The sequence below is a fragment of the Melospiza georgiana genome, chromosome 6 (assembly GCF_028018845.1).
Source record: "Melospiza georgiana isolate bMelGeo1 chromosome 6, bMelGeo1.pri, whole genome shotgun sequence".
Lineage (NCBI taxonomy): Eukaryota > Metazoa > Chordata > Aves > Passeriformes > Passerellidae > Melospiza > Melospiza georgiana.
The window spans coordinates 40197577-40220506 of record NC_080435.1 but is presented as its reverse complement, the minus strand read 5'-3'; the positions used below and the strand labels follow the sequence as shown (position 1 = coordinate 40220506).

The following is a 22930-nucleotide window of genomic DNA, read 5'->3' as shown; positions in this document are numbered from 1 at the left end:
TGTCCCCCTCTCCCACCTCTGTCTTTCCTTCTTTCCCCACAAGCTTAAACCAATTACGCAGCTTTGCAAATAAAGTGCCGCCCGGGGGGAGTTGCAGGCGAGGGGGACTGCCTTGTTTGCAGGTGCATCTCCGGCTTTGTAGGTGCGAACGCCTTTGTGCGGCGGACAAATGGGGAGAGGAGGAGGAGGAGGTGGGTACTTCTGCGACGTAAGATCCACATCAGCTCAACTCCACTCACATCCCAGCCGCACTTCCTCACTTTCTCAACTGTCTCGCCCCACACCGCTCCCTGCCTCCTTTTTGGCTGGTTATAGAGCAGAATTCAGCACCCCCCGCCCCTCCTGAGAGCTGGCTTCCTGCTAGGTCGGGCTTTCGGGCTCTTTTCCTGCTGCCCGTCGCTCGCTTGCAAGAAGGCTGGATGGTTACACCGGGCAGGTTGGCTCCATAATGTTAGGGACTGTGAAAATGGAAGGGCATGAAACCAGCGACTGGAACAGCTACTACGCCGACACTCAGGAGGTGAGTAAATCCCAGGGTCTGGCTTCGCTGCTGCCCCTGTGCAAGGGAGGGGACGACCTGGGGGTGGCTAGGGGTCTGGAGGGGGCAGCAATCGGAGGAATCGGTTTGCAGTCCAGATCCTGCCAACGCAAACGTACCTCCCCCTCCCTCCGGCGCCGAAACTGGCTTGGCTTCCCCAAGGAAAACATAGCTTCCAGGAGCCCTGGAGGCGTTTGGGGAAGACTCGGGGCGGCTGCGAGCCCGCCAGGAGGGCCGGGGGGCCGGGGGCAGCCCTTGATCTCATCTAAGAGGCGTAATCTTCTCTCGCGGCGGGCACAAAAGCACCCCGTAAACTCTTGGCTCGGGGCAGAGCACTGGCCGCGCCGCCGGCACCCGCCGCCTTCCCGGCAGATGGCAGGGGCCGAGGGAGACGGACGCCAGCGCGTCCTGGTCTGGGGCAGCGCCTTCTCCGAGCTTCTCGGCGGGACCTCCGGCCTCTCCACTCGCCAGCAGCGGGCCCTCACCTGTTAAGGCCGGGGGAAAGGAAAGCAGGGGGAAGACCAGCCGTTTGTCCGTACTTTGCGGACGGGCTGCCCAAGGCGTGCGCTGCTGCCGCGGGCCGGCTGGCGGCGCTGCCGAGAGCCGGGCCGGGAGGGGGCCCGCACCGGGCCCGTCGCCCCCCGCCCGGACCGGTCCGGACCGCGGCGGGCGCTTCCGCTCCCCGCGCCCGTTTGACAGCGCCGTCCATAAGGTGGAGGAGAACCGGCCCAAGCGCCCGCGGCTGCGGCGGAGGAGAGGGCCGCGGCAGAGCCCGGAGCCTAACCTCGGGGCCCCTCGGCCCTGTGGGGCCTGGGCTCCGTGCTGTGCCGCTGAGGCTCTGCAACGGGGGTCCCGGAGAAGCCAGCGCCCGGCAGCCGGGCAGCCGCGCCAGGATTCCCGCCCTGGAAGGAGCCGTTTTGAGGAAGTGCGGCAGCGAGGCAGCACCTGGGTGTGCGCAGCCGGGCATTGCATCAGCACACCCGGACACACGGCTCCGCAGTCCCCACGCCTCGTCCCGCACCCGAGGCTGGCACACGCGCCCAAGGGCCACGCGGACACAGGCAGATACGTGTCACCCGGCTGGCATCTCCTTTAATAAAGGAAAGTCGGCTAAGGGCAAACAAGGGTCATCCTAATTATGTGCAGTTTCCAGACTCATTTTTCCTCGCTTATAAGCACTGTCCACAAACATAAAGTTAAGGGAACTTCGCTTTTACTATTTTTTTAAACTTCAAGCTTTCCTCACCTCTTGCCATTTAATTTGAATAACTGCAAGAATGCAACGTGGGAAACCCAGCTGCGCTCTACCATGTCAAATAATTAACGTGATCCTCTAAATCAAAAGTGCGTTTATAAGTTCGTGAAAATTGTGAGGATCAGAAATGAGTTTTAAATATTTAACCGTTGCTTAAACCTCCTTTTCTTAGCCATATTAGCAGTAGTTCGAGTAAACTGGAGACATCTTTCTCTGTTAAATCAGATGCCATAGTGGAAAGCACAAATTCAAGCTCTCCGGCTGTGCCTTTTTTAAGAGTTTTATTATGTGTTAGGGTGCTTCAATTTTTTCCACATTGTGCAATTGTAAAAAATCTCAGAGAGGAGGAGTTCAAGCTTTTCATACTTTGAGATAGTTTTGGTGTTTGATTGGTTGGTTGATTTATTTTTTTTTTTTAACTTTAATTTAAAGACTGTTTTGATAGAAAATGTAGACGGGGGAAGCTTTCTACAGATAAAACAGGCCAACAAGACCTGTTTGGTTTGGGTGGCGGTTTTTAAAATTATTTTGCAACAAGATATTATTACATCTTGTATGTTTCTTAGAAAAGAAATTTAAATTATTGCGGGAAGGGAGACATGCGTGAGATTTTTCTCAGAAAATACAAGCAGTCTTTCTCCTTAGCGCAAACAGTGTATGCCCACCAATTTCAGTACTCTGATGAGTTTAAGTACTTAACTAGCGAGACAGGACACATAAAAACAAAAAGCGGGAACGCGCCGGAGAGAACACGTCGTGCCGGGGCAGTCCGAGCGCGCAGCCCGGCTCCGCTCGGGGAAGGCGGTCGGTCCGTGCGCCCCGCTGGTCCCGGCGCAGCCCGCGCAAGCTGCGACACGCCGGTAACCGGCAGCACGTCCGGAGAGAGCACCTCCGCTCCGTGTTTGCTTATAAATGTATAGAGATATGAAACAGGCTTTTCATGGAAGCAGCTGCCTTTCCGAGCGGCTTCGGGGAAGCTTTTTCCCTGGTGTCGGGGAAGCGGCCGGTGCCCCGCAGCAGGACGTTCGCACGGCTGGCTGGGCCAGGCGGGCAGATCCGGCCCCTACGGGGTCCTGCCACACCTCTCTCCTCTCTAACTCCGTCTCTTTGTCTCGCTGCCCTAGGCCTATTCCTCGGTGCCCGTGAGCAACATGAACTCGGGGCTGGGCTCCATGAACACCATGAACACCTACATGACCATGAACACCATGACGACAAGCGGCAACATGACCTCCAGCTCCTTCAACATGTCCTACGCCAACCCGGGGCTGGGGGCTGGGCTGAGTCCCGGCGCCGTGGCCGGCATGCCGGCAGGCTCGGCGGGGCCCGTGAACGGCATGCCGGCCGGCGTGGCCGCCATGGGCACGGCGCTGAGCCCCGGGGGCATCAACGCCATGTCTGCGCAGCCGGCCCCCATGAACGGGCTGAGCCCCTACGGCGGCATGAACCCCTGCATGAGCCCCATGGCCTACACCCAGTCCAACCTTGGCAGGACGCGGGACGCTAAGTCCTTCAAGCGGACCTACCCCCACGCCAAGCCGCCCTACTCCTACATCTCCCTCATCACCATGGCCATCCAGCAGGCACCCAGCAAGATGCTGACGCTGAGCGAGATCTACCAGTGGATCATGGACCTTTTCCCCTACTACCGACAGAATCAGCAGCGCTGGCAGAACAGCATCCGCCACTCGCTCTCTTTCAATGACTGTTTCGTCAAGGTGGCCCGGTCCCCCGACAAGCCCGGCAAGGGCTCCTATTGGACCCTGCACCCCGACTCCGGCAACATGTTTGAGAACGGCTGTTACCTCCGCCGGCAAAAGCGCTTCAAATGCGAGAAGCCGGCGAACAGTAAAGCCACTCAGGAGGGCAGGAAAGATCAGGCCGGGGCCTCTAATTCAAGCTCCAACTCCCCCCTGCACAGAGGCCACAACAAACCTGCGCAGCTGGACACGGCCACCTCTCTCTCCAGCTCCAACCCGTCCACCAGCCCTCAGTCTATGGACCACAGTGGATCAAGCACGGAGCTAAAGACCTCGGCCTCGGCCGCCTCCTCCACCATCAGCTCTGTGCCCACCTTGGCCTCCGTCCCACACCCCCCTCACTCATTAGCTCACGAACCCCAGCTCCACCTCAAGGGTGATCCCCACTACTCCTTCAACCACCCGTTTTCCATCAACAATCTCATGTCCTCCTCGGAGCAGCAGCACAAGCTGGACTTCAAAGCCTACGAGCAGGCTCTGCAATATTCCTCTTACGGGGCCAGCATCCCCGGCGGGCTGCCCCTTGGCAGCGCCTCCATGGCTGGCCGGAGCAGCATCGAGCCCTCGGCCCTAGAGCCCTCCTACTACCAAGGTGTGTATTCCAGACCCGTGCTAAACACCTCCTAGCTGTGCAACCCCCGCCGCCGGGGCCGAGACCCCTCCTCCCCTCCCTGGCTTCTCTCCCCGCTTTCCCTGAGACAGACCAAGGTGTTTCCGCACGCTGCGTGCAAAGGACTGTTACTTTTTAATTGTCTCGCAACGCGTTGTGTGTTGTTATGATCCACCACGACCTCCTGCAAAGCCGGCCGCGTCCCGCTTGTACATACTCCCTCCGGCCCCTGCCGCCCAGCCCCTCTCCCCGGAGACCGCCCCAGCCTATGCAGGGTGTTATTAAAAAGAAGAAAAAAATGTTGAGCGTGTAAACTACTTGTTTGTGCTTTCCGCCCCCTCGTCTCCCTCCCTTATGTGTTCTATAATCTCATGTAAGTTTACAGGTATGTGGCAATACTTTAACAATACGGAGATGAAGAAGCGAGTAGACATTTAAGACTTTTTTTTTTAATTAAAAAGGCTTTGAAGGACAATACTGCTGTGAAGTAGCAAAACACTAAGAGAATCACTAAGCAAAAAGAGAACTATTTACTTTCTCGGATCATCCTTTTGATACTTGCAAAATAAACCTTCGGCTACTACAACCCACACAGAACCCAGATGCTGCGGGCCGGATCCTGCACTCCCGAGGGGACCAACTGGAGCTTTGGAGTGCAGGATGCGACCCTTATCTTTTTCCAAGTGTTACCTATTTTGGGATGTAATATAAAGTTACAAAAGGTCACAGCCAGTTGGATTTTTTTTTCCCTTCCCATCTGTTACTGAAGATTCTAGTTCATCAGGAACTCTCATCAACATGTGGATGACATACTTATTTAATTTAAGTGTATCCATTGTGTACCAGTTAGAACTGTGTGTCTATAACCAGGTTATTTCCCCCCTTCCCTAGGAAACATTGACTACTACAGTGATGCAAGGAAAAGAGGACAGCTCTGTCTCTCCCCGCTTTTCAAACTTGTCTAATAAATTTTTTTTTGTGGCCATTTAATTATCGCCATCGTTAGCTTATTTCATCCAGTGTTATTGCACTTTCCACAGTTTTACACGGTGTTAGCATAGCCAGACGGGTTTTATTATTATTCCTGTTCGCTGTTTCAATGTTCTTAATTTATTGCATGGTTTATATTGTTTTCTTTCTTTACAGCTGGAAATTGCTTTAAATGACCGTAAAAAATAATTACACGTGAATTTAAGAAATTTTGTTAATTTTATAAATGTGATTGTAATTGAAAAAAATATTTTGATTTAAAACGATAACTGAGGATTTAATGCGTGAAGTATGTTTTTGATCATTTGCAGTTAAGGACTTTAAATAAATCAAATGTTATCAATTAAATATTTCTGCTATTTTCTTACAAAATTTCTGGGGCGGGTTATGGAGGACGCAGCCGTGTGCAAGAAAATCAAAACGTAGTGCTTAAGCGTGGATGTGGAGAGGAAAGGTTTGTACGGCCAGGCTTGTGCAGAGGGAAGGCGGGGAACGCTCCCGCAGGGTACGCTTGCGGGGCGCTGCGATGCCACCGGCCTGTGAAGCTGAGTGTGTGGTAATGTCCTTTATTTTATTTTAATTTAATTTTTTCCCTAATTCACGGTTCTGTGATATGTTGAGGGAGAGCAGGAAAAAGCCACCCGAGGCGATGTAAGCTCCTGGGTGTTTTGCGGCCAGGGCTGCCCGGGCGGCGGCAGCCGGGCTCGGCGTTTCTCCGCCGGACGGGACGACGCCCACGGGGAGCATCCCCAGGGCGGCTCCACGGCCGCTGGAAAGGCCCAGATCCCGCTTTGCAGTTCCGGCTCGGAACCATCCGTCGGAACGACACCAGCAGCCGCGCTGGAGAGCTCTGGTCCCCAGCAATAGACTTTGTCGGGGGAGGGGAGTTTAAGTGTGAACGGATTTCGCTGTGCCGAGCCCTGTTCGCGCACGGCCGCCAGATAAAAGAACTGTGTAATTCTCGTCATTATCACATAATTGCCCCCTGACGGGCTAGGGACAGCGGCGACAAACTAAATTAAGGTTCGGCTTAGAAAAGAAAAGCCAAGCCAGCGTCCCAGAAATCTCACTACATTCCTCCAGCACTAGTACCCAGCTAAAAACGGGAGGGAAAAAAGAATCTTGGGAGAGCCCCTCCGCTTTGCAAGCGTGGCCGGATCCGCGGCGATCCCGCTCGGAGGTGCCGCACGGCTCTCGGGGTGCCGCGGGGCTGTCTCCGCGCCGTGCCGGGCGGGTGCTCCTGGTCGGGCGGGCGCTCACCGCAGGTCCTCCCCCGGCTGCCGAGAGCGAGTCCTGCGGCCGGGGGGGAGCTGGGTCTGTCCCGGTCGCCGTGTGCGGCCGGTTGCCCCATGGCCCGACTGTGCGGCACCTTCGCTTCTGAATGTCCCGAAACGGCAAACACCAAGAGACCCCCCGCAGCCAGGGGCAGCTCGGGGCTGCTCGGCACCGGGTCTGGGCAGGCGGATCCTATTTAAAGCCCGCTTCTTCTGCCAAGAGGAGCTTCGTGAGAATCGAGACAGGACGAAGCCAATTTTCAGCAGGACTTCACTTGTCTCCCACAGACTAGTCTATAGAGAATATGCCATTGCAGAGTGGAGACATTGATTTAATGCCTTGGGCTTATACACGGAAAATATCAATCGACTGACAGCGATAAGGCAGCAAGTTTCACATATCAGCTGAGGAGCACAGACCGTGTGTAATGGAAATATTTGGGGCGTGGGTAATAAAAGGGTTTAAGCGGACCGACGCGGCTCCAAACCTCTCAGAGATAAGGAGCGGAGCCTGTCACGGATGCAGCGTGTGCCCTTTCGCCACTCGCCATCAAGATTGTATTCCTCCCCTTTCTTCTCGTAGGCAAATGGTGTCTGCGGTGGGGAACGATCCACTGACAAGACAGGGATGTAGCTCATGTTAAAAACGCAGGTCCCCGGCGCAAAGCACGCACATTCTGTGATCAGTTTTAAGACTTGGAAATCAACAGCAGGGCGAAGAGTCCCGTTTTACGTTCCGCTCCTAGCTGCCCTGCTGCTGCTGCTGCTGCTGCTGCTTTAATCCTGTGCTCAGGGAACCCCCAGCCAGAGGGCAAATACAAGCTAAAAATGGGATCCACGAGAAAAGGGTGCATCCCCCCGCCCCGCAATGTGTAGAGAGGAGCTTGCGAGCGTCTCCTTCCAGCCGGACCGGTCGCTCTGTGCTAGAAGGGAAGGACCGGGCGGTGCGGGGCTCTTGCTCCTGTCAGAGATGGTGTCTTAGCCCCGCGTCCGGGACAGAGGCAAAGCGGGACCCCGCCAGGCTTCAGGTTCCAGGCTCCGACGAACACTTCAATTTATAGGGGAACTTCGTCTTTTCCTGTTCGGCAAATTACCTCCGACCGGCCACGTGCGGGGGAGCGAAAACGGCTCATTTAGCGTCATTAAATACAAGCGGGGAGTAAATGGGGGCTGCGGGGGATCTCTGTAAAGATTTACGCGGAGTTTGGGCGGTGAGGAGGCCCCGGCCCGGGACGAGGGGGAGATGCTGGGTGCGCCGGCCGAGCAGGGGCTGTCGAGGCGACGCGGCGGGGACCCTGCAGCCGGGAGCGAGGGGACGTGGAAGGGTCCCCTGGCCAGCGGAGCCTCCTCTGCGCGGGGTCCCACAGCCCCGAGCGCCCCGGCAAGAGGGCACGATGCCCATGAGCCCCCCACCCGTGGCACCTCCTCGGAGCACCTGCGAGCAGCACCTGCCCTTCGCAGAAGGGAAGAGTCGGTGGAATAAAAGCAACTTCATCCGCTCAATTCAAGTGGGAGAAATAAAACAAGTAACTGCTGGGTTGTTTCCTGGGTGTGAATGGACAACACTGACATCTACATCGGCAAGCAATCGGAGGATATACATTATTTGGAAGGAATAATTCCAAATGTTCGGGACTACTGAAAGACAAAAAGACAGAAAAAAATTGCCGGACAGTTTTTCATTTGAATCCTATTAGTGTCAATAAACCATAAGTAAATCGTGAGAGGACGGTGCGAGAAAACACTTCAGCCATTGGCAAAGCTTCAAAAATTGTTTTGAAATGGGTTGAGTAGGTATTGAAATTGGTCCGTCAGCATAAACACGAAATAAATTAGTTCCCTTGCTATAACGCCAACTAGTCTTTAGAAGAGCAATTTTCTCCAATTTTTACAGAAATGTGATAGATAAAACACCTGATTGCGATAACAATGCACTTTGTATGGCTTCTTTCCTGTTTTGATGAAACGGATTCTAGGCATATATCTGCGAGCATATGTGTTTAATCACTCTGAAAATAACATTTTAAAATCAGAAACTTAATAAATAAATAGATTCAGTGTGCATTTTCTTGATAAATTTAATTCACGAAGAAGCAAATTATCCTCATATAAACATGGGGTATAAAATTCTCTCGAGAGGAATATAGATGCATATATTGTATATATTAACATACATATAATTAATATGTATTTGTTTCCAGAGGAGGCAAGTGGAAATATACATAACACAATGACCAGGCAAAAATCACACCACAATAGCACACAGAGTGTGACCGGAGTAAAGAATGCAAGTCCCTGCAAAACTCCCACGCTGCAATATTGTTTGGGAAATATAGGAGAATGGTTAATAGGTAAAATCAAAATGCAATTCGTTTGATTATTTACATGTCAAGGGTCGTGCAGCGAAATGGCTCTTTTTTTCCTTCTTCTTCTTAATGCAAAGCCAGCCTTCTGAGCTCCTGGCAAAAGCAGGCAGACTAATAATATTTTTAAAATAGTTTGTACATTTTCTACAATTTGTAGTTTCGAAAGGTCTGTTTCAGCGGGAAAAAAATAATTAGGGGAAGAGAAGAGTGGAAAACGGGAGGCGATAAGAAGAAAACCTGCCTTTGTTCCCTCTGGTTATTTTCTAATAATTATTCTGACCATTGTGACAAAGTAGCAGTTAAGGATAGATTAGTGTAAATAGCGTCGCATTTCACTTGCAAACCTTGCAACTTTCTGGCCCAAGCCTTGCCATGGTGTTTGTTTCTCCCCTTCACCTCAAACAGAAACTCATTGAGATTTCAGATCTTTGAACTTTGGACAGATCAAACTGCCAGCGCTCACCTTTGTCTCCAGTCATTAGGATTTAAGGCATATGTAGCCTCATGGCAGAATCCATTTGTCTCTACAAGGGAAAAAAATCCTCACTTTCCCCTCACCCTAAAACTCCTGCATTTAGTTGAATTCATAGAAAGGATCATTTTCTGGAATGGCGCCTCTGCTGCGGTAGCATTGCTCGAATGTGCTTTGCTCAGGCGAGTTACTTGAGGGGAAGTTCGTAGTTGTTTTGCTATTATTATTGTACAATCTGTAACCTGATTTTTCACATGAAAAATCCCTACACCTGCTCGTTATTCCAAGGGTGAACTACCAGCAGACAGGGTATTGTTATTATTATTATTATTATTATTATTAATATTATTATTATTCCAGCCAGCAGGCGGAACACGCTCTGAACCGGAGCGTTGCTGCGTTCCCCTCTGCCCGGCGCTCGCCCAGGCTGTGCCCCGCAGCAGGGGCAGCTCTGCAGCGGCGCGGAGGCGGCGGGAGCGGGCGGGACGGGGCCCCGGTGCGGATGGCACTGACCTCCCTGCCCGTCCGGGTCTTCCCCCCGGTCTCGGCAGCCCAAGCCTTGCCCAGCGGACGGCGTTGCCCTCTTTTGGTTCAGCCTAGCTCAGGGTTTGGGACCCTCGCCTGCCTTCACTGAGCCGCCCGAGGGACTAGAGGGGATCGGGGGTCTCCAGGTGGGTATGTTTCTGGGGACGGCATTTTTGCCTCCGAAATCGGGCCCGTTCACACGCCACTCGGCAGTGAAAGAGTGTCGAGCCCGCTGCTGTCCGGTAGAGAAGCCACCTCCATGATCTGGAGCGGGGGCATCCCCTTGGCGGTCGGGTCGCCCCTCGGCCAGGAGCGGTCAGGGGGAGGTGCCCGGTGCCCCCGGGGCTGGCACCTGCTCCGGTGAAGGGAGGGCTCCGGGAGCTGCCGCTGAGAGAGGGACCCGTGCCATTGCGCTGCCCGCCAGGCTATCTATCAGAGCACGGGGGAGCAGGCGTGCTCCCGGGGACTCTCACTTCACTCCGAGCCGGCCCGGGCACCGAGACGCAGGGCAGCCTGCCCCGGGACTGGGATCTGGCCCTCTCCAGCAGCCACGTCTATAGCAAACACTGCCTTTGTGCCCGATACCTCTAAGTGCTCCCTAATCATCTACGTTTGCCATCTACTGCGCAATAGCTGAAATATATTTCCCCCTTTATTCCTTCTATTTCCCGAGCCTGCCCGGCGGGTTGCTAACACACATTTCCTCCGCTTATGACCGACAGAGAATGTAAACATGTTGGTAACTAGGAGGTGGGCCTCATTCTGCAAACCGGGATCTCTCCATAGTGACTCTCAGTAATGACCTCTTTAGCATAATAAAGCCCGGGGGGCGGGGAATCTTTGAACTGCGGGGCAGGAGATTGGAATAAGAGCATGTCTGAACTTATTCAAATGTATGCAACAAGTTTTCTAGTTCTAAGGTTATCGGATGTGAACAACAGACTTTTTACCTCTTGTTTTTCCTTGCCTGGTTGCTTTATCTAAGGAAATACTTTACCGACTTCAGGTATGTCATTAACTTATATGAAATAGAAGGGAAACAACAAGTGACAAAACCAAGTCCCGAATCCACATTTAGTCCGGAAAAACTCAAAACCGCCCCCCCCCTCAAACCCCCAGCAAACTAATAATACAGATTCTTGTTTAGAGAGGGGGATGCCCTCCAAGAGCATGGCAGCAGACCTAACATCACGGCCACCGGGAGCCCTGGCAGAACGAAACGGCGAGCAGAGGTGACCCAGCGCATGTCACAGAGGACCCCCTTTTCTCCCTCAGCAGAGCCCGTGGTCGGTGCATACCGCTTGCCCGTCTCTGCCCGTGGACACGAGCAAGCCAAGAGCCAGGGAGAATACCTTCGGGTCTCCCTTAAAAACACTTCCATCGCGGCACCGGTGTCCAGAGGACGGGAAAAAAAAGGAGCCGCTGGACGGTGCCGAGCAGAGCTCTCCCCACCCCACCCCCCGGGCAATTGTTCCCTTGAGCCCCTATTAATGCGGGACATATGTTATCCACAGGCAGTAGGCAGCGGGAAGACTTCGCCATCTAACTTGTTGCTCAACTTACGAGGCGGTTCTCATCTTCTCATCAAAAGCCGCCGGTCTTTCTTCTGCCGTATGGACAAAAATGTGAACAACAATGCCCGCCTCCCTTCACTTCAAAAGCTGCCAGCGCAGAGGCTACCCAGAGAATTTTCTCTCTGCCTTTCATTCCCGGTTTGAAAAAAGGCACTACAGGGCCAAGGCGCTCCTAATACTCTTTGATGGGGATTGAATTCATTATCTCCAATAACACAATTGTGCTTGGCCAACGAAAAGAGCAAAGTAATACTCATCTAGAATTAGAGAGCAGGGCTCAGAAGAAAGGGAGCGGGAGGGTGGTGAGGGGGTGCATTTCAAAGGAAAGGGGGGGGAGAGGAGTGTAATGAGAAAACACCTATATCACAAATCGGCTTGAAAGGAGGGGGTCCCCCGAAGTTTAAATTGCAGAAGTGTATTAAGTGGCGGATTGTACGGCTCCAGGCATGTTGGTGGTCTGACTGCGCATTCCTCCTCCGCCGACCAAGCCGGCAGCAGTGGGCTTGGAGGTTCTTGACATTTCCCTCCAGGGGCGGCCCCGGGCCCGGAGGGTTCGGCCGCTCCTCTCCCTCCCAGCCCCATGCCAGCCGGGCCGCGGGCGGGGGGCGCGGGCTCGGAGTTTGCCCGGGCGCAGGGCGGTGCCCGTCGCCCCTCGCCGCTCGCACTGACTGCGGGCACGCAGCGGCCGTGGGAGCTCCGCGGGCGCAGAGCAGCCAAGCACGCAAAGAGGGCTCTGCTCCGGCGCTCCCCGCCTCCTCCAGGGACCGCAGGGATACCCAGGAGCCTGTCCGGGGGTCGGGGTGGGCTGTCTCAGCACCATCACACCCCGACACCGTCCGGGGCAACGGGAATGCAACAAACCGAGGGCCGCTTTTTGCGAGGGCGGCGGGTGCAGCCCGGGCTACCGCTGGCCCAGCGGTGGAGGGAAAGGGATGGAGGAATGAATGAATGACGGAGCGGATGAATGAATGAATGAACGAATGAAGCGAATGAATGAATAACGCATACACAAATAAATAAATAATAGAGCACAAAAATCAACCGATTGGAAAACCGCTGTGTTAATATGAGAGATTAAAATATTTGCCTGTTTGGCTTCCAGCGTAAATGTTTTCTATCGGGTGTTATCCAAACAGGCTAATTTTCAAGGCCAAGCAAAATACAGCAATGAGAGGCTAACTTCATTGCAAGTGCCTCGGGCGGTGATGGGGCCCGGGGCGGGTGCATCCCACGCGTGTCAGCGGGCGCAAGGAGCGGCGGCCAGATGAGCTGGAGGTGCAAACCCCCGCGTCTGACGCGTTTCTGCGCGCCGACAGACACGCGTCCATCCCACCACCGAACCCGCTTGTGTTCCCGAACTTCCCAGAGCCAACTGCAGAAGCCCCATAAGAGCTCATGCAAGTGCAGAAGCGGGAGCCGCCAGAACCCCCAGAGACGCTTTTCCGAGGCAATGCCCTCTAGGCTTTGGCAGCCACACGGAAAGGGCCCAGCAAATTGCATCGGTCACCCAGAAACTTCCTGCCTTCTCTGCAGGCTCAGAGGGACGCCACACTTCCCAAAAGTCAAATTGCGCCCCGGGGAACACGAGTTCTTCCAGCCCACCCGAAACGGGGAGCTTGGAACCTTAAGCTGGCCAGACGAGTGCTTCTCTCTGGCAATAGGAAATCTCATCATCTTCGTTAGCAGGTTTGCCCCAGAAGGGACACACTGGCCAAACGAGGGGACAGGAGGAGAGAGATGACCTCCTCCAGCCCCCGTGGGGGTTTCATCATGTGCAATAATGCTGACCCTGTCACCTTTCCTCTTACAAGACAAAGCTGACCTTCACAGGACTGATTTCAGTGGATCCACACTCATCCTTTTAAACACTCCCTGGGCAGGGGGTAGATTTTTTCTTTTTTCTTTTCCTAATGAGTGTGACCGAGATTACACGGGCCTCAGCAAAGTCCGAGGTTCAAGGATTTAGAATATTTCCCACTTTGTAAAGTGTCATAGAGGTGGGTGGTTGGGGTTTTGTGGGTTTTTTTGTTTTTTGTTTTTTTTTTTTTTTTTTTTTAATTTGAGGGGAAGGGGCTCCTTATTTGTTTAAAAAATTTAAAGAGATTTAGATAAGGCATTTGCTCCCAGGGAAAGCAGTATTAAAATACTTGTGCTTTCTGCAAAAGTAGAAGCAGACTTCACATTGTTTCTGCTGGGGTCTGTTTAGACCAAGCATACACGTTAACTGGCTAACTGAGCATTTTACAGTTCGTAATTTACCTCCCCACGCATAATGACTTCTCCAAAGTGTACATTAAATGACCGTATAGTTCATGTCCAAGAATTACTCTTTACAAGACTGCTTACCTTAACGATCAATGTGCCATTTATACTTTTACACAATAGACTTTAATTGTTACAAGGCTGTCCTTTGGTCCATGTGAAATAATTTGTTTTGTGCCATAGCACAAACAGGGGATTAGGAGTTCAGGTAAGGAATAAGCAGCAGCAACAACTTAATTCCTAGGCAACAAAGATCCTGCTTTCACGCCAGATTTCTTTCTAGTAAAGAGGAGAACACTGCATAAACTCCAGCTCTCTGGACCACTCAGCATTAGTTAGCCTGTATTTCTTTCTGGTTAAATCTCTCCCGGGTTTCATGCCCTTCATCCCTTCCAGAGCAAAAAGTTGCGTGAAATGCTATGCAGTGCTAAGTAAAAATAAACACTAGAGATTCACCAAATTAAACAGAATCCCATTTTTTAAAAAATCATAATTTAACAGCGAGAGGTCAAAGGCAGCTCTGCAGATCTAATTTTTAGTATTCTGTTTTTCCAGTGAGATTGGTACAAAGGCTTCTGTATTTTAAACTATCACTTCCATTTGGAATCACAGCTGATTTTTCCCCTCCTGCAATTACCAACATATCCCAAATTCAGGTAAAAACCTGACAGGTTTAGGACAAAGACCCTCTTTATTTGCCAGTGTCTGGGCACTGGCAGAGCATTGTGGTGGCCCAATCCTCACCCCTCACCTCTGCCAAGCAGTGGATGGCTCGGGGACACACACACCTGAGTTTCCTTGGGTGTTTCAGCAGAATGAACAACCTGTGTATGCATGGCAGGCAAAACCACTCAGAACATTCCATCTTTGAAAATGAACCCAGCAACAAACAGATCCTGAGCTTCAACGTTTTTGTGACAGCTTTAGCCTGTTACAAAACTGGCCCAGTCATTACCAGTGATGGATGAAATGGGGCTGGGGGCCTGGGGGTGTGTGTGCCCTGTGGGCTCCCACCATCCCCTTGGGTGTGGGACACAATGGGGAGAGACGTGGGCAGTCTCAGCCTGGCTCCTTCCAATGTCCTGCTCTGCTCAGATGTCCATGCTCATCCCCTCACCTTTCCAGGCTGCTGGTGCCCTTTGACAACAGCAAAAGTGGGAATGACCTGCTCAGACAATGATCTCCTCAAAAATTAAATGAGGGACATACAAATTGATGCAGTAAACACATTTTGTGCGTCCATAAAAGTGCAAGCCACTAGGTCAAACCCACTCAAGATCCAGAAGGGATAGGTGAGACAACCAAGAGGTATATAGCAATGCTCTGCTGAATGATTGAAATGTCCAAATGCTTCTTCTTTCCTCGACACTGTCCTTAGAACAAAGTCATCCAAGATCACCCTCTCAATACCAATAATTGAGGTGTTTAAGGTTGCTGAAGGATGGCTGGGAGGCCACTGGGATGCAGATGGTTTGTTCTCATCCATTTTCAGCAGCCGGTGGGTTCGGTGGGTTTCCTTCTGTTGCTTCCAGGAATCAGGGGGAGACCAACCTTCTGATGAGTTTCTTCCCCACTGGGAGAGTCTCACACACCAGCACACACACACAAACAAGCACAAACACACACCCAGAGAACTGGGCTCAGAGCTTCCCCAGGGGAGGGCTGCAGTGAGAGGCCGCCTGCTTAATGCAGGCTCCTGGAGAGACAAGTGCCTGGGCCTCTGCCATGCTCAAGCCAAACCAAGGCTGGAAATACCTTAGTGCCAGATGCAAGGGGTCGCCAGAGCTACTTCCAGCCTTTGGCCATCAGCTCTGTATCAGGGTCTGTTGTTTCACTCTGTTACAGAGAAGGTTGCAACCTATGGGTTACTGGAATGTAATAAGTAAATAAGACCTAATTAAATAATAGCTGTTCTAAGTGCCTTAAGGAGATACAGAGCGCTTTAAAGGATGGAACTTTCACATATTCTCAGATAATAAGGTTATCTGCACAGTAGTTCTCAGGTTTTTGGCAGATGCATATTCAACTGAGAAGCTGGAACATTTCAGCCTACTGTGCTGGCTTAAAGGTTTGCCAACTCCTTTAAGTTTCTGGTAAGAAGAAATACTTTAATATAAATTAATATTTTTTCTAAATCATAAATATGTTCTCATTGTTTATATTGCCTTCATACTAGAAATGCTGCAATAGAATAAAAGCAATGGTATATATTAATCACATAAGATATGCATGGAGAGGAGTAATACCTTTTTAAATTTGTAATTTCAGAAGGAGAGAGGTCACTGTACTTAACCAGGTGAATCGTTTGTGACTGGGAAATCCAAGAACAAATAATCAAAATACATGTATTTTGGCTTGAATAATTCTTAGCAGCCAGATCCTCCAGACTGCAACAAATACACAGCACACGTTGATGAGGTAAAGTATGACAGTGCTGTTCCCATGCCAGTAACATTAGTAAGGAAAAAAAATTAAGAAGAGGGAAAACCACAAAGAAAATATTAAAAAAAAAAGAGGAAAAAAATTTCTCAATTTTCGCCTCAAAGTATCAATAACGCCTTTCAATATTGAGCTGCAAACCACAGCTAAACCCCTATGAAAATAGTCAATACACAGACACACGAGGACACAGAGCTCTTTAATTTCCTGAAGACTGAGGCTAGAGCTCTCCTCAGATGCAAGGACCTGCGCTCTATAGGCTTTGTGGTTTGGCACAGGTTCAGCCTGAGCCAGAATGAGGGAGCGGGACACTTAGAAAATTAAAGATCGACGTAGAGAAAAAAAAAAGAAAGTTTTTCCAATATAACACCGCTTTAATTACAAATTTATTGCTCGGCTTACAAAACACGGGGGCGCCTCGAAACCCTCAGAGGAGGAATTAGCGCCGGGGCGGACCAGACGTTTGTCACGGCGGCGGCCCCGGGCCGCGCTGCCCTCCCTGCCCCGCGCGCCCCGCCGGTGTCGGAGCGGCGGCCGCGGCCCCTCCCGGGCGGGGCGGGGCGGGGCGGGGCGGCTCCCGGGCGGCGCTGCGGCCTCGCCGCCGGCCCCGGCGCCCCGGGCGGAGCGCGCTGGGCGGGGGGCCCCGCACGCCGCCCAAGGGGGATTTCCCGCTCACGGCCCCGGGTGCGTGGGGCTTCCGACGGCGGCGGGGGATTACCGGCCCCGGGTCGGGGGCGCTGCGGCCGGGACTGCGGGCAAGGCGAGCGGCGGGCCGAGGAGCGATCCCCTGCACGGCGGGGCTGCTCCCCTCCAGCCCTCCCGCTGCAGAATGCGGGGGTTCCGCATCGGTGTCAGCCCGTGGCTGTGCCGGGAGCCACACGCCCCTACAAACAGGGGTTCAGCGCCCCCGCCCCGCCAGATCCGGCCGCTGAGCCGGCTCCGGCCCAGAGCTGCAGGCAGCGCCTGGTCAGGGAATCCCCTCACGGCCGGCAGCGGCTGGAGCGCGTCCGCACGCCGGGGGATTTACTTTTCCTCTTCCTCCTCCTCCTCCTCTTCCCGCTGCCAGCCGAGCCCCGGAGCGAGCTGGAGGCGCCCGCGGCAGCCCTGGGGTGCGGAGCCGCCTGCTCCTGGGCCGCGCTCCCCCCGGGGCTCCAGCACCCTCACTGCCCCTGGGCCGCCGGCGCTCCCCCCGCCGGGCTCCCGCACCCTCACTGCCCCTGGGCCGCTCCCCCCGCGGGGCTCCAGCACCCTCACTGCCCCTGGGCCGCTCCCCCCGCCGGGCTCCCGCACCCTCACTGCCCCGGGGCCGCTCCCCCCGCCGGGGCTCCAGCACCCTCACTGCCCCTGGGACCGCTCCCCCCCCGGGGCTCCAGCACCCTCACTGCCCCTGGGGCCGCTCCCCCCGGGGCTCCAGCACCCTCACTGCCCCTGGGCCGCCGGCGCTCCCCCCGCGGGGCTCCAGCACCCTCACTGCCCCTGGGCCGCCGGCGCTCCCCCCGCCGGGCTCCCGCACCCTCACTGCCCCCGGGGCCGCTCCCCCCGCCGGGCTCCAGCACCCTCACTGCCCCTGGGACCGCTCCCCCCCCGGGGCTCCAGCACCCTCACTACCCCTGGGCCGCTCCCCCCCCGGGGCTCCAGCACCCTCACTGCCCCTGGGGCCGCTCCCCCCGCCGGGCTCCAGCACCCTCACTGCCCCTGGGCCGCTCCCCCCGCAGGGCTCCAGCGGCCGTCACTGCCCCTGGGCCGCCGGCGCTCCCGGCCACCGCTGAGGCGCCGGGGACGCAGCTCCCTGGAGGGTGGGTATCCACTAAAACTGCCTACCTGCCTGCAAGGTTATTTATTTATTTATTAACTGTTCTTCTGATCTGTGGTTTTCTCAAAATAAATGGAGGACTGCCCCCTCCCCCAGTACCCTTTATCTAAGTCGGACTTAAATATATGCCAATGGCCCCTGTTATAATCATGAAATCAAGCCACCTCCATGCCAACGGGTTTGTCGTGTGTGTGAAAATGCCAGTCCCGTCGAGGGTGGATGTGAAATCTGATCTTGCTTCAGTCTCAACTGAAAGAAATGATTCATGCTTGACCGTGTCTCCTTGATATTTCTTATTTCGACTTTTCCTGCTTCCTCTGTCCTGTCTCCTGGTTGACACTCTTTCCAAGGGGTCCTTCGAACACTAGAGGATTGCAATAACAGTGCTATAGTCAAATATTTTCTTGAAGGGTTTTATTACTGGGCTACCTAGAACAAAAAAAAGAGGCATTTTTCAAAACATCTCTTTAAAAGAAAAGCAGACATCAGTTGTTAAAATAAAGGAGGTTACATGGCAAGCCACCGGTGCATTTAACAGTATCCTCTCATTCTGAGCTGCACAGTATTTGGTCTTTATTTCAAGAAGCCATTGTAAATGCCTGATTGCTGCCCTCAGTTTTAAGGAGTTTGCTCCCTAGGTGATGGACACTATTTTGCTAGCAGGGGTGGCACTGGACATTGTCCTCAGCCAGATGTCTGCCACATCTGCAGGCAGGTGGAGGAAGGCAGCACTTAGCACAAAGGGTTGCGAGTGTGGGGAATTCAGGCTCAAAGACCCTGAACAACCGGGGAGGTGGCCTGTGCCTGTAGAGAATGACAGAAGCAGGGATGAGAATGATGAGCAATGAGGGCTTGGAAGAAAGACTGAGGACATGGAAGGAAGGGATATAAAGCAGACTGTAAGCAGGGGAAAGTGGACCATGTGGTCACAAGTCAGGAGAACTTAGGGTGCCAGGAAAGGCACGATGACTGCAGAGAGCAGATGGCTGATAGGGGTTAGGGGACAACGTGAGTGTGGACCACACCTGGAGCAGCTGTCTGCCTTTTCTAGGAAGTAAAAAATAATAGGAAAGCAATCTACTGGCTGTTGCCCCCAGTGCAGACAACAGGAGACGTACAGTGGAAGTCCGCCTCTGAACAGCAAACAAGGAAGCTTGCTTTTTTATGTGTGTGTTTAAGGCTGAATTTGACCTCGAGCTGATGTCATGCAAATCAAGGGCTGTCTGCTTCCCTCTAAAAGGCAAAAGAAGTCCAAGGAATCAGCCTAAAATGAAGAGCTACTTATGTTTGCACATCTCCTGGTTTGGGGAGTCCAGAAAGGCTGAGTCAGGGGCTTCAGAAGTTGCTGTCACCTTTGCCTGGGGTCAGAAATAGCCACTGCTGTTTATTTGCAATTTGCAATACACACTAGGCCATTTATAAACCTGTGGAAGGACAGTCCCTGCTGCTGCACTGTGCAGTCTAAGGATTTGCAAAATGGGATCACTAGTGTTTCTTGGTATTATAATGTCACAGTGTCTCCAGGTTGGTTTCAAAGCATGTAAGAGCATGTGGAGAGCACTACTGCAGAAGTTACAAAGCTATAGGCAATAGAGACTCAGGTTAGATAAGGGGCTGGCTGGGTGGAGCTGGTGAACAATGCACGAAAGTGCTTTTCTTTCACTGATCTTGGTTCAAATTAAGGTTAAATTCCAAAGGGAGTGTATTTTTTTTTCCCCTCTCTCAATCTCTCTCTCTCTCTCTCTCTCTCTCCAGGAAGAGGTTTTAAAGGCCATCATTTTCAGTTAAAAAAAAAAAAATCACAAAGAAAGATACATGTTAATACAAATGTAGCATTCCACAGAGGGGAGCCAAGAGCTGCGGGTGTCGCACCCACAGCTTTTATTCAGCCAAAGCGAGTTCAGCAGTTTCAGCACCTGGCAGGGGCAGGATTGATCCTGCTGTCAAGAAATGGCTATAGTAAAAGCAAGACCACTCACATGCCACAGAGTCTCTACAGAAAAAATGCTGATATACAGGAGTGGGAAAAGAGATTATGGAAATAATACACAGAATTCAAGTAATTTTTACTGAAACGACACACTTAATTTGTGTGGCTCAGAAATCATTACCTTTACCCTTGTAAAAAAGGTATATTAACATCTAATCTATGCAAGTATGTAACAGAAGGAACTAGAATATGAATTTTTCTATTAAATCTATGAAGCCTGGTGCTGTAACAAAAGGAAAATGCAACAGGGCTTCCAGAGTGCTACTCTTAGACCTGCTTTTGTTGGAGTAGGGAGAGAAAAGTAAAAAGGAAAAAAAACCTGGATCAGCTTCTTCACAAAGCAAACTTCACAGATTTATTTTGCAATCTGTCTATCATTACTTTTCTGCTTTAGAGCTGGTGTTTCAGGCTGCTGTAAGAAAGTGCAACAGATTCTGTGTCCTCCCAAAATTTGAAAGCAGAAAGTGGTCTCTCCTGTGATAAGAGCTCCCCAAAGTGCAGGGGCAAAGGTGGCACACATTTAATGCTGGCTTTTCTTTGGTATGACAAGAGCTCTTGAAAATCAATGGGGAAATCTATGGTCTTGATGCTGTGAGATAGTACAAGTTTGCTGTAGGGGAGTTCCTGGCTCTCAAAGGAGTGCACAGAACCTCCTCCCACAGCCTGCTCCCTAACCAGAGAGAAGCAGTCATTTCTGCTATGCTCATGGGCATTTGTCCTCCCTGTGGCTGCTCTTGTCTTTAAAGGTAAATGAGACATCAAAAAATGTTATATGCCAGCACAAACTACCATTTCCCCCTCAGCTATATGATCTATGTGCCTCCTACATGGTACACAACACAAATCCACAAAATACAAGCCTTTGTTTTATGAATTTTGTCTCTTTTCCCCTACCAAAATAAAATATTTTGGCCTACCAGTACAATGAGTGCCTAATATTAACCCTCAGTAGCTCCTCATTACCATTAGAAGGCTGGAGCAGGGACTTGAGAATGATTGCTTCACGTGTCTTATGGCTCTGCAGCCCAAGGTAGCTGTGCTGGCTGTATTTTAAGCAGTATGTTAACATTCTTAGCAATACTTTGGTCAGAAACCAGAGCTATTCCATGTCAGCCCACCTAAACAACATTTAAGTGTTGCAGAGCACAAAACATTGCTTAATTGAACAATAGTAGCTTAGAGTCCATCAGTGCCATAGCTGATCATCAAATGCAGCTGATGATCAAATTATTGATGGACTCCAAAGCTAAGTTACCAGCTGGACACTTTTTCAGCCACGAGGGCAGAGACTGCTGTCAGGTAGAACAAAAGGCAAGTGAATTCAGAGTTCAGCCTCACAGATGAGAAGTGCTAGGGAAGATGGATACTCAGTGCTGGTATTCAGCTCTGCAGATTTTTTGTTCCTATGATATCCTTCCCCACATCTTTGAGTCCTGTTTTTGACCTCCTCTTTCTTAACCAGCATCAGTGCAGTGTTTCTCACCCCCTTTTCACGAACAGTGCAGTATAACTTTTCCTACTCAGCAACTGTCATCCCTTCCTGCCAGCCCTAACCGCCTCTTGGCATTGCTCCCTCCCTGTCATCCTCATGCCAAGAACAGCCTCACCCCCACTCTGGGAGCACAGCAATATTCCAGCCCATCACATCTGCCCCCCAAATCACTTCTTTCCATTGACATTCCACTAACCTCTACCCAGCCACTATTCTTACCATCCTTTGACATAGCTCAAATTACAGTATAATTAAAATCACCATGGAACACAACTAAACCAACAAGATTAACTACACAATCACTTTGGGATTTTTTTTTTCAACAGCCTTACAAGACATCTACCTGGCTTCAGCAACTCTGACTTTCAGATGGTTGTGACAAGGATATATTTCTTTCCCTATTGGGCAAGATTTATGGTCTAGCAACAAAAATCCAGGATGTAGGCATCACTGTTAATGAAGCAGAGTTCACTGAAACGAGCTTCCTAAATCTATTTTACTACCTTTTTTTTTTTCTTTTTTGTATTACTCTTTTATTACTGTTTTCTGCCTCAGATAGTTTTTTCTCTAGTCTCTTTCACATCCAGAAATTCTTAGAGAGGAACGGAAATAAACACTCCGAAGGGCTGTCTAGAACAAGGAGCACAAGGTCCTGGGGTAATGCTGTGGCTTAGAGAACGAGCCCGCTCCTTGAAGTCAGGAATGCACACAAAAATCAACTCTATATAGACCACATCTGAATGCAGGAAAAGGCTGTTGTGTGCAAGGAAAGCATCTGCATGTCCAAGAATTAGAAATGCCTTACTGTCTGAGCAATAAGTGGTATCAGAAACTCATCCTGTCCAGTCTATCCAAAAGAAGATTAATGGTAATCTCTTCATGGTCTCCAGATACCAAAATGGGGAAGAATTTGGGGAAGTACATTGCTCTTTGAGTTCTCAGGAAAAGGAAGCATAATGGGAGCCATAGGTCTGAAGCTGAAAGAAGACATGCTAGAAAACAAGTTCAACAGATCATCTGTGCAGTCCTTCATCACAGATCTGTAATTCCCCACACATTTGTAGTTCTACCTGAAGGCCTGGGACTTCAGGTGTTACAAACCAAGGAGTGCTGGAATTGATGTAGTTGTGGTTGTTATCCTGCTTTCCTAGGGCAATTGCAGCTGGAAAGCAAGAGTAAGTCAAAAATAAGGAGCCTGCCATCTGCTTTTTTGTATGTTGATTCTATAGTGCTTCTCACATTTATGACGTGTAATAGCTTTTCAAGCTTTTAAAAGCTTTTTCTTTGGGGTTGAAATATGCTACATGCACATATTATAATCACCATAAATTGACATGGCAGCTAGCTAGATACCTGTGCTGTATACCAATCATTTAGGTAAAAGAGTAACTGAATAGGAACTAAAGACATAACTTACAGGTTTTGCAAGCGGGGGGTGGGGCAGAAGGAGGGAACAGGACATGCCTGTGACAGGTGGTGGTATATCTCCTACACATCCTGGGTCAAGAGGGTAATATGTGGTTCAGCCTGCCAGACCTCAGCTTGCTTTACCACTAGTGGAAAGCAATAG

The 22930-nt window shown here is 51.5% G+C and overlaps 2 protein-coding genes across 2 annotated transcripts; both read left to right on the top strand.

The window, feature by feature from the left end:
- The first annotated feature begins 448 nt into the window (after positions 1-448).
- FOXA1 (forkhead box A1) lies at positions 449-4180 on the top strand. The gene is made up of 2 exons (XM_058026789.1): positions 449-520; positions 2918-4180. The coding sequence occupies exons 1-2, from the start codon at positions 449-451 to the stop codon at positions 4178-4180; spliced, it is 1335 nt and encodes a 444-aa protein (XP_057882772.1).
- A 12714-nt stretch (positions 4181-16894) lies between these two features.
- On the top strand, positions 16895-17917 carry LOC131084955 (basic proline-rich protein-like). Its single transcript, XM_058026712.1, has one exon. The coding sequence runs from the start codon at positions 16895-16897 to the stop codon at positions 17915-17917; it is 1023 nt and encodes a 340-aa protein (XP_057882695.1).
- Positions 17918-22930: the final 5013 nt, after the last annotated feature.

What these genes read in the sequence shown, in the direction of transcription:
- FOXA1 (XM_058026789.1), top strand. Translation starts at nt 449, where the DNA reads ATGTTAGGGACTGTGAAAATGGAAGGGCATGAAACCAGCGACTGGAAC. An exon ending in ACTACGCCGACACTCAGGAG is followed by an intron (nt 521 to 2,917) that starts GTGAGTAAATCC and finishes TCGCTGCCCTAG; the next exon opens with GCCTATTCCTCGGTGCCCGT.
- LOC131084955 (XM_058026712.1), top strand. Translation starts at nt 16,895, where the DNA reads ATGCGGGGGTTCCGCATCGGTGTCAGCCCGTGGCTGTGCCGGGAGCCA.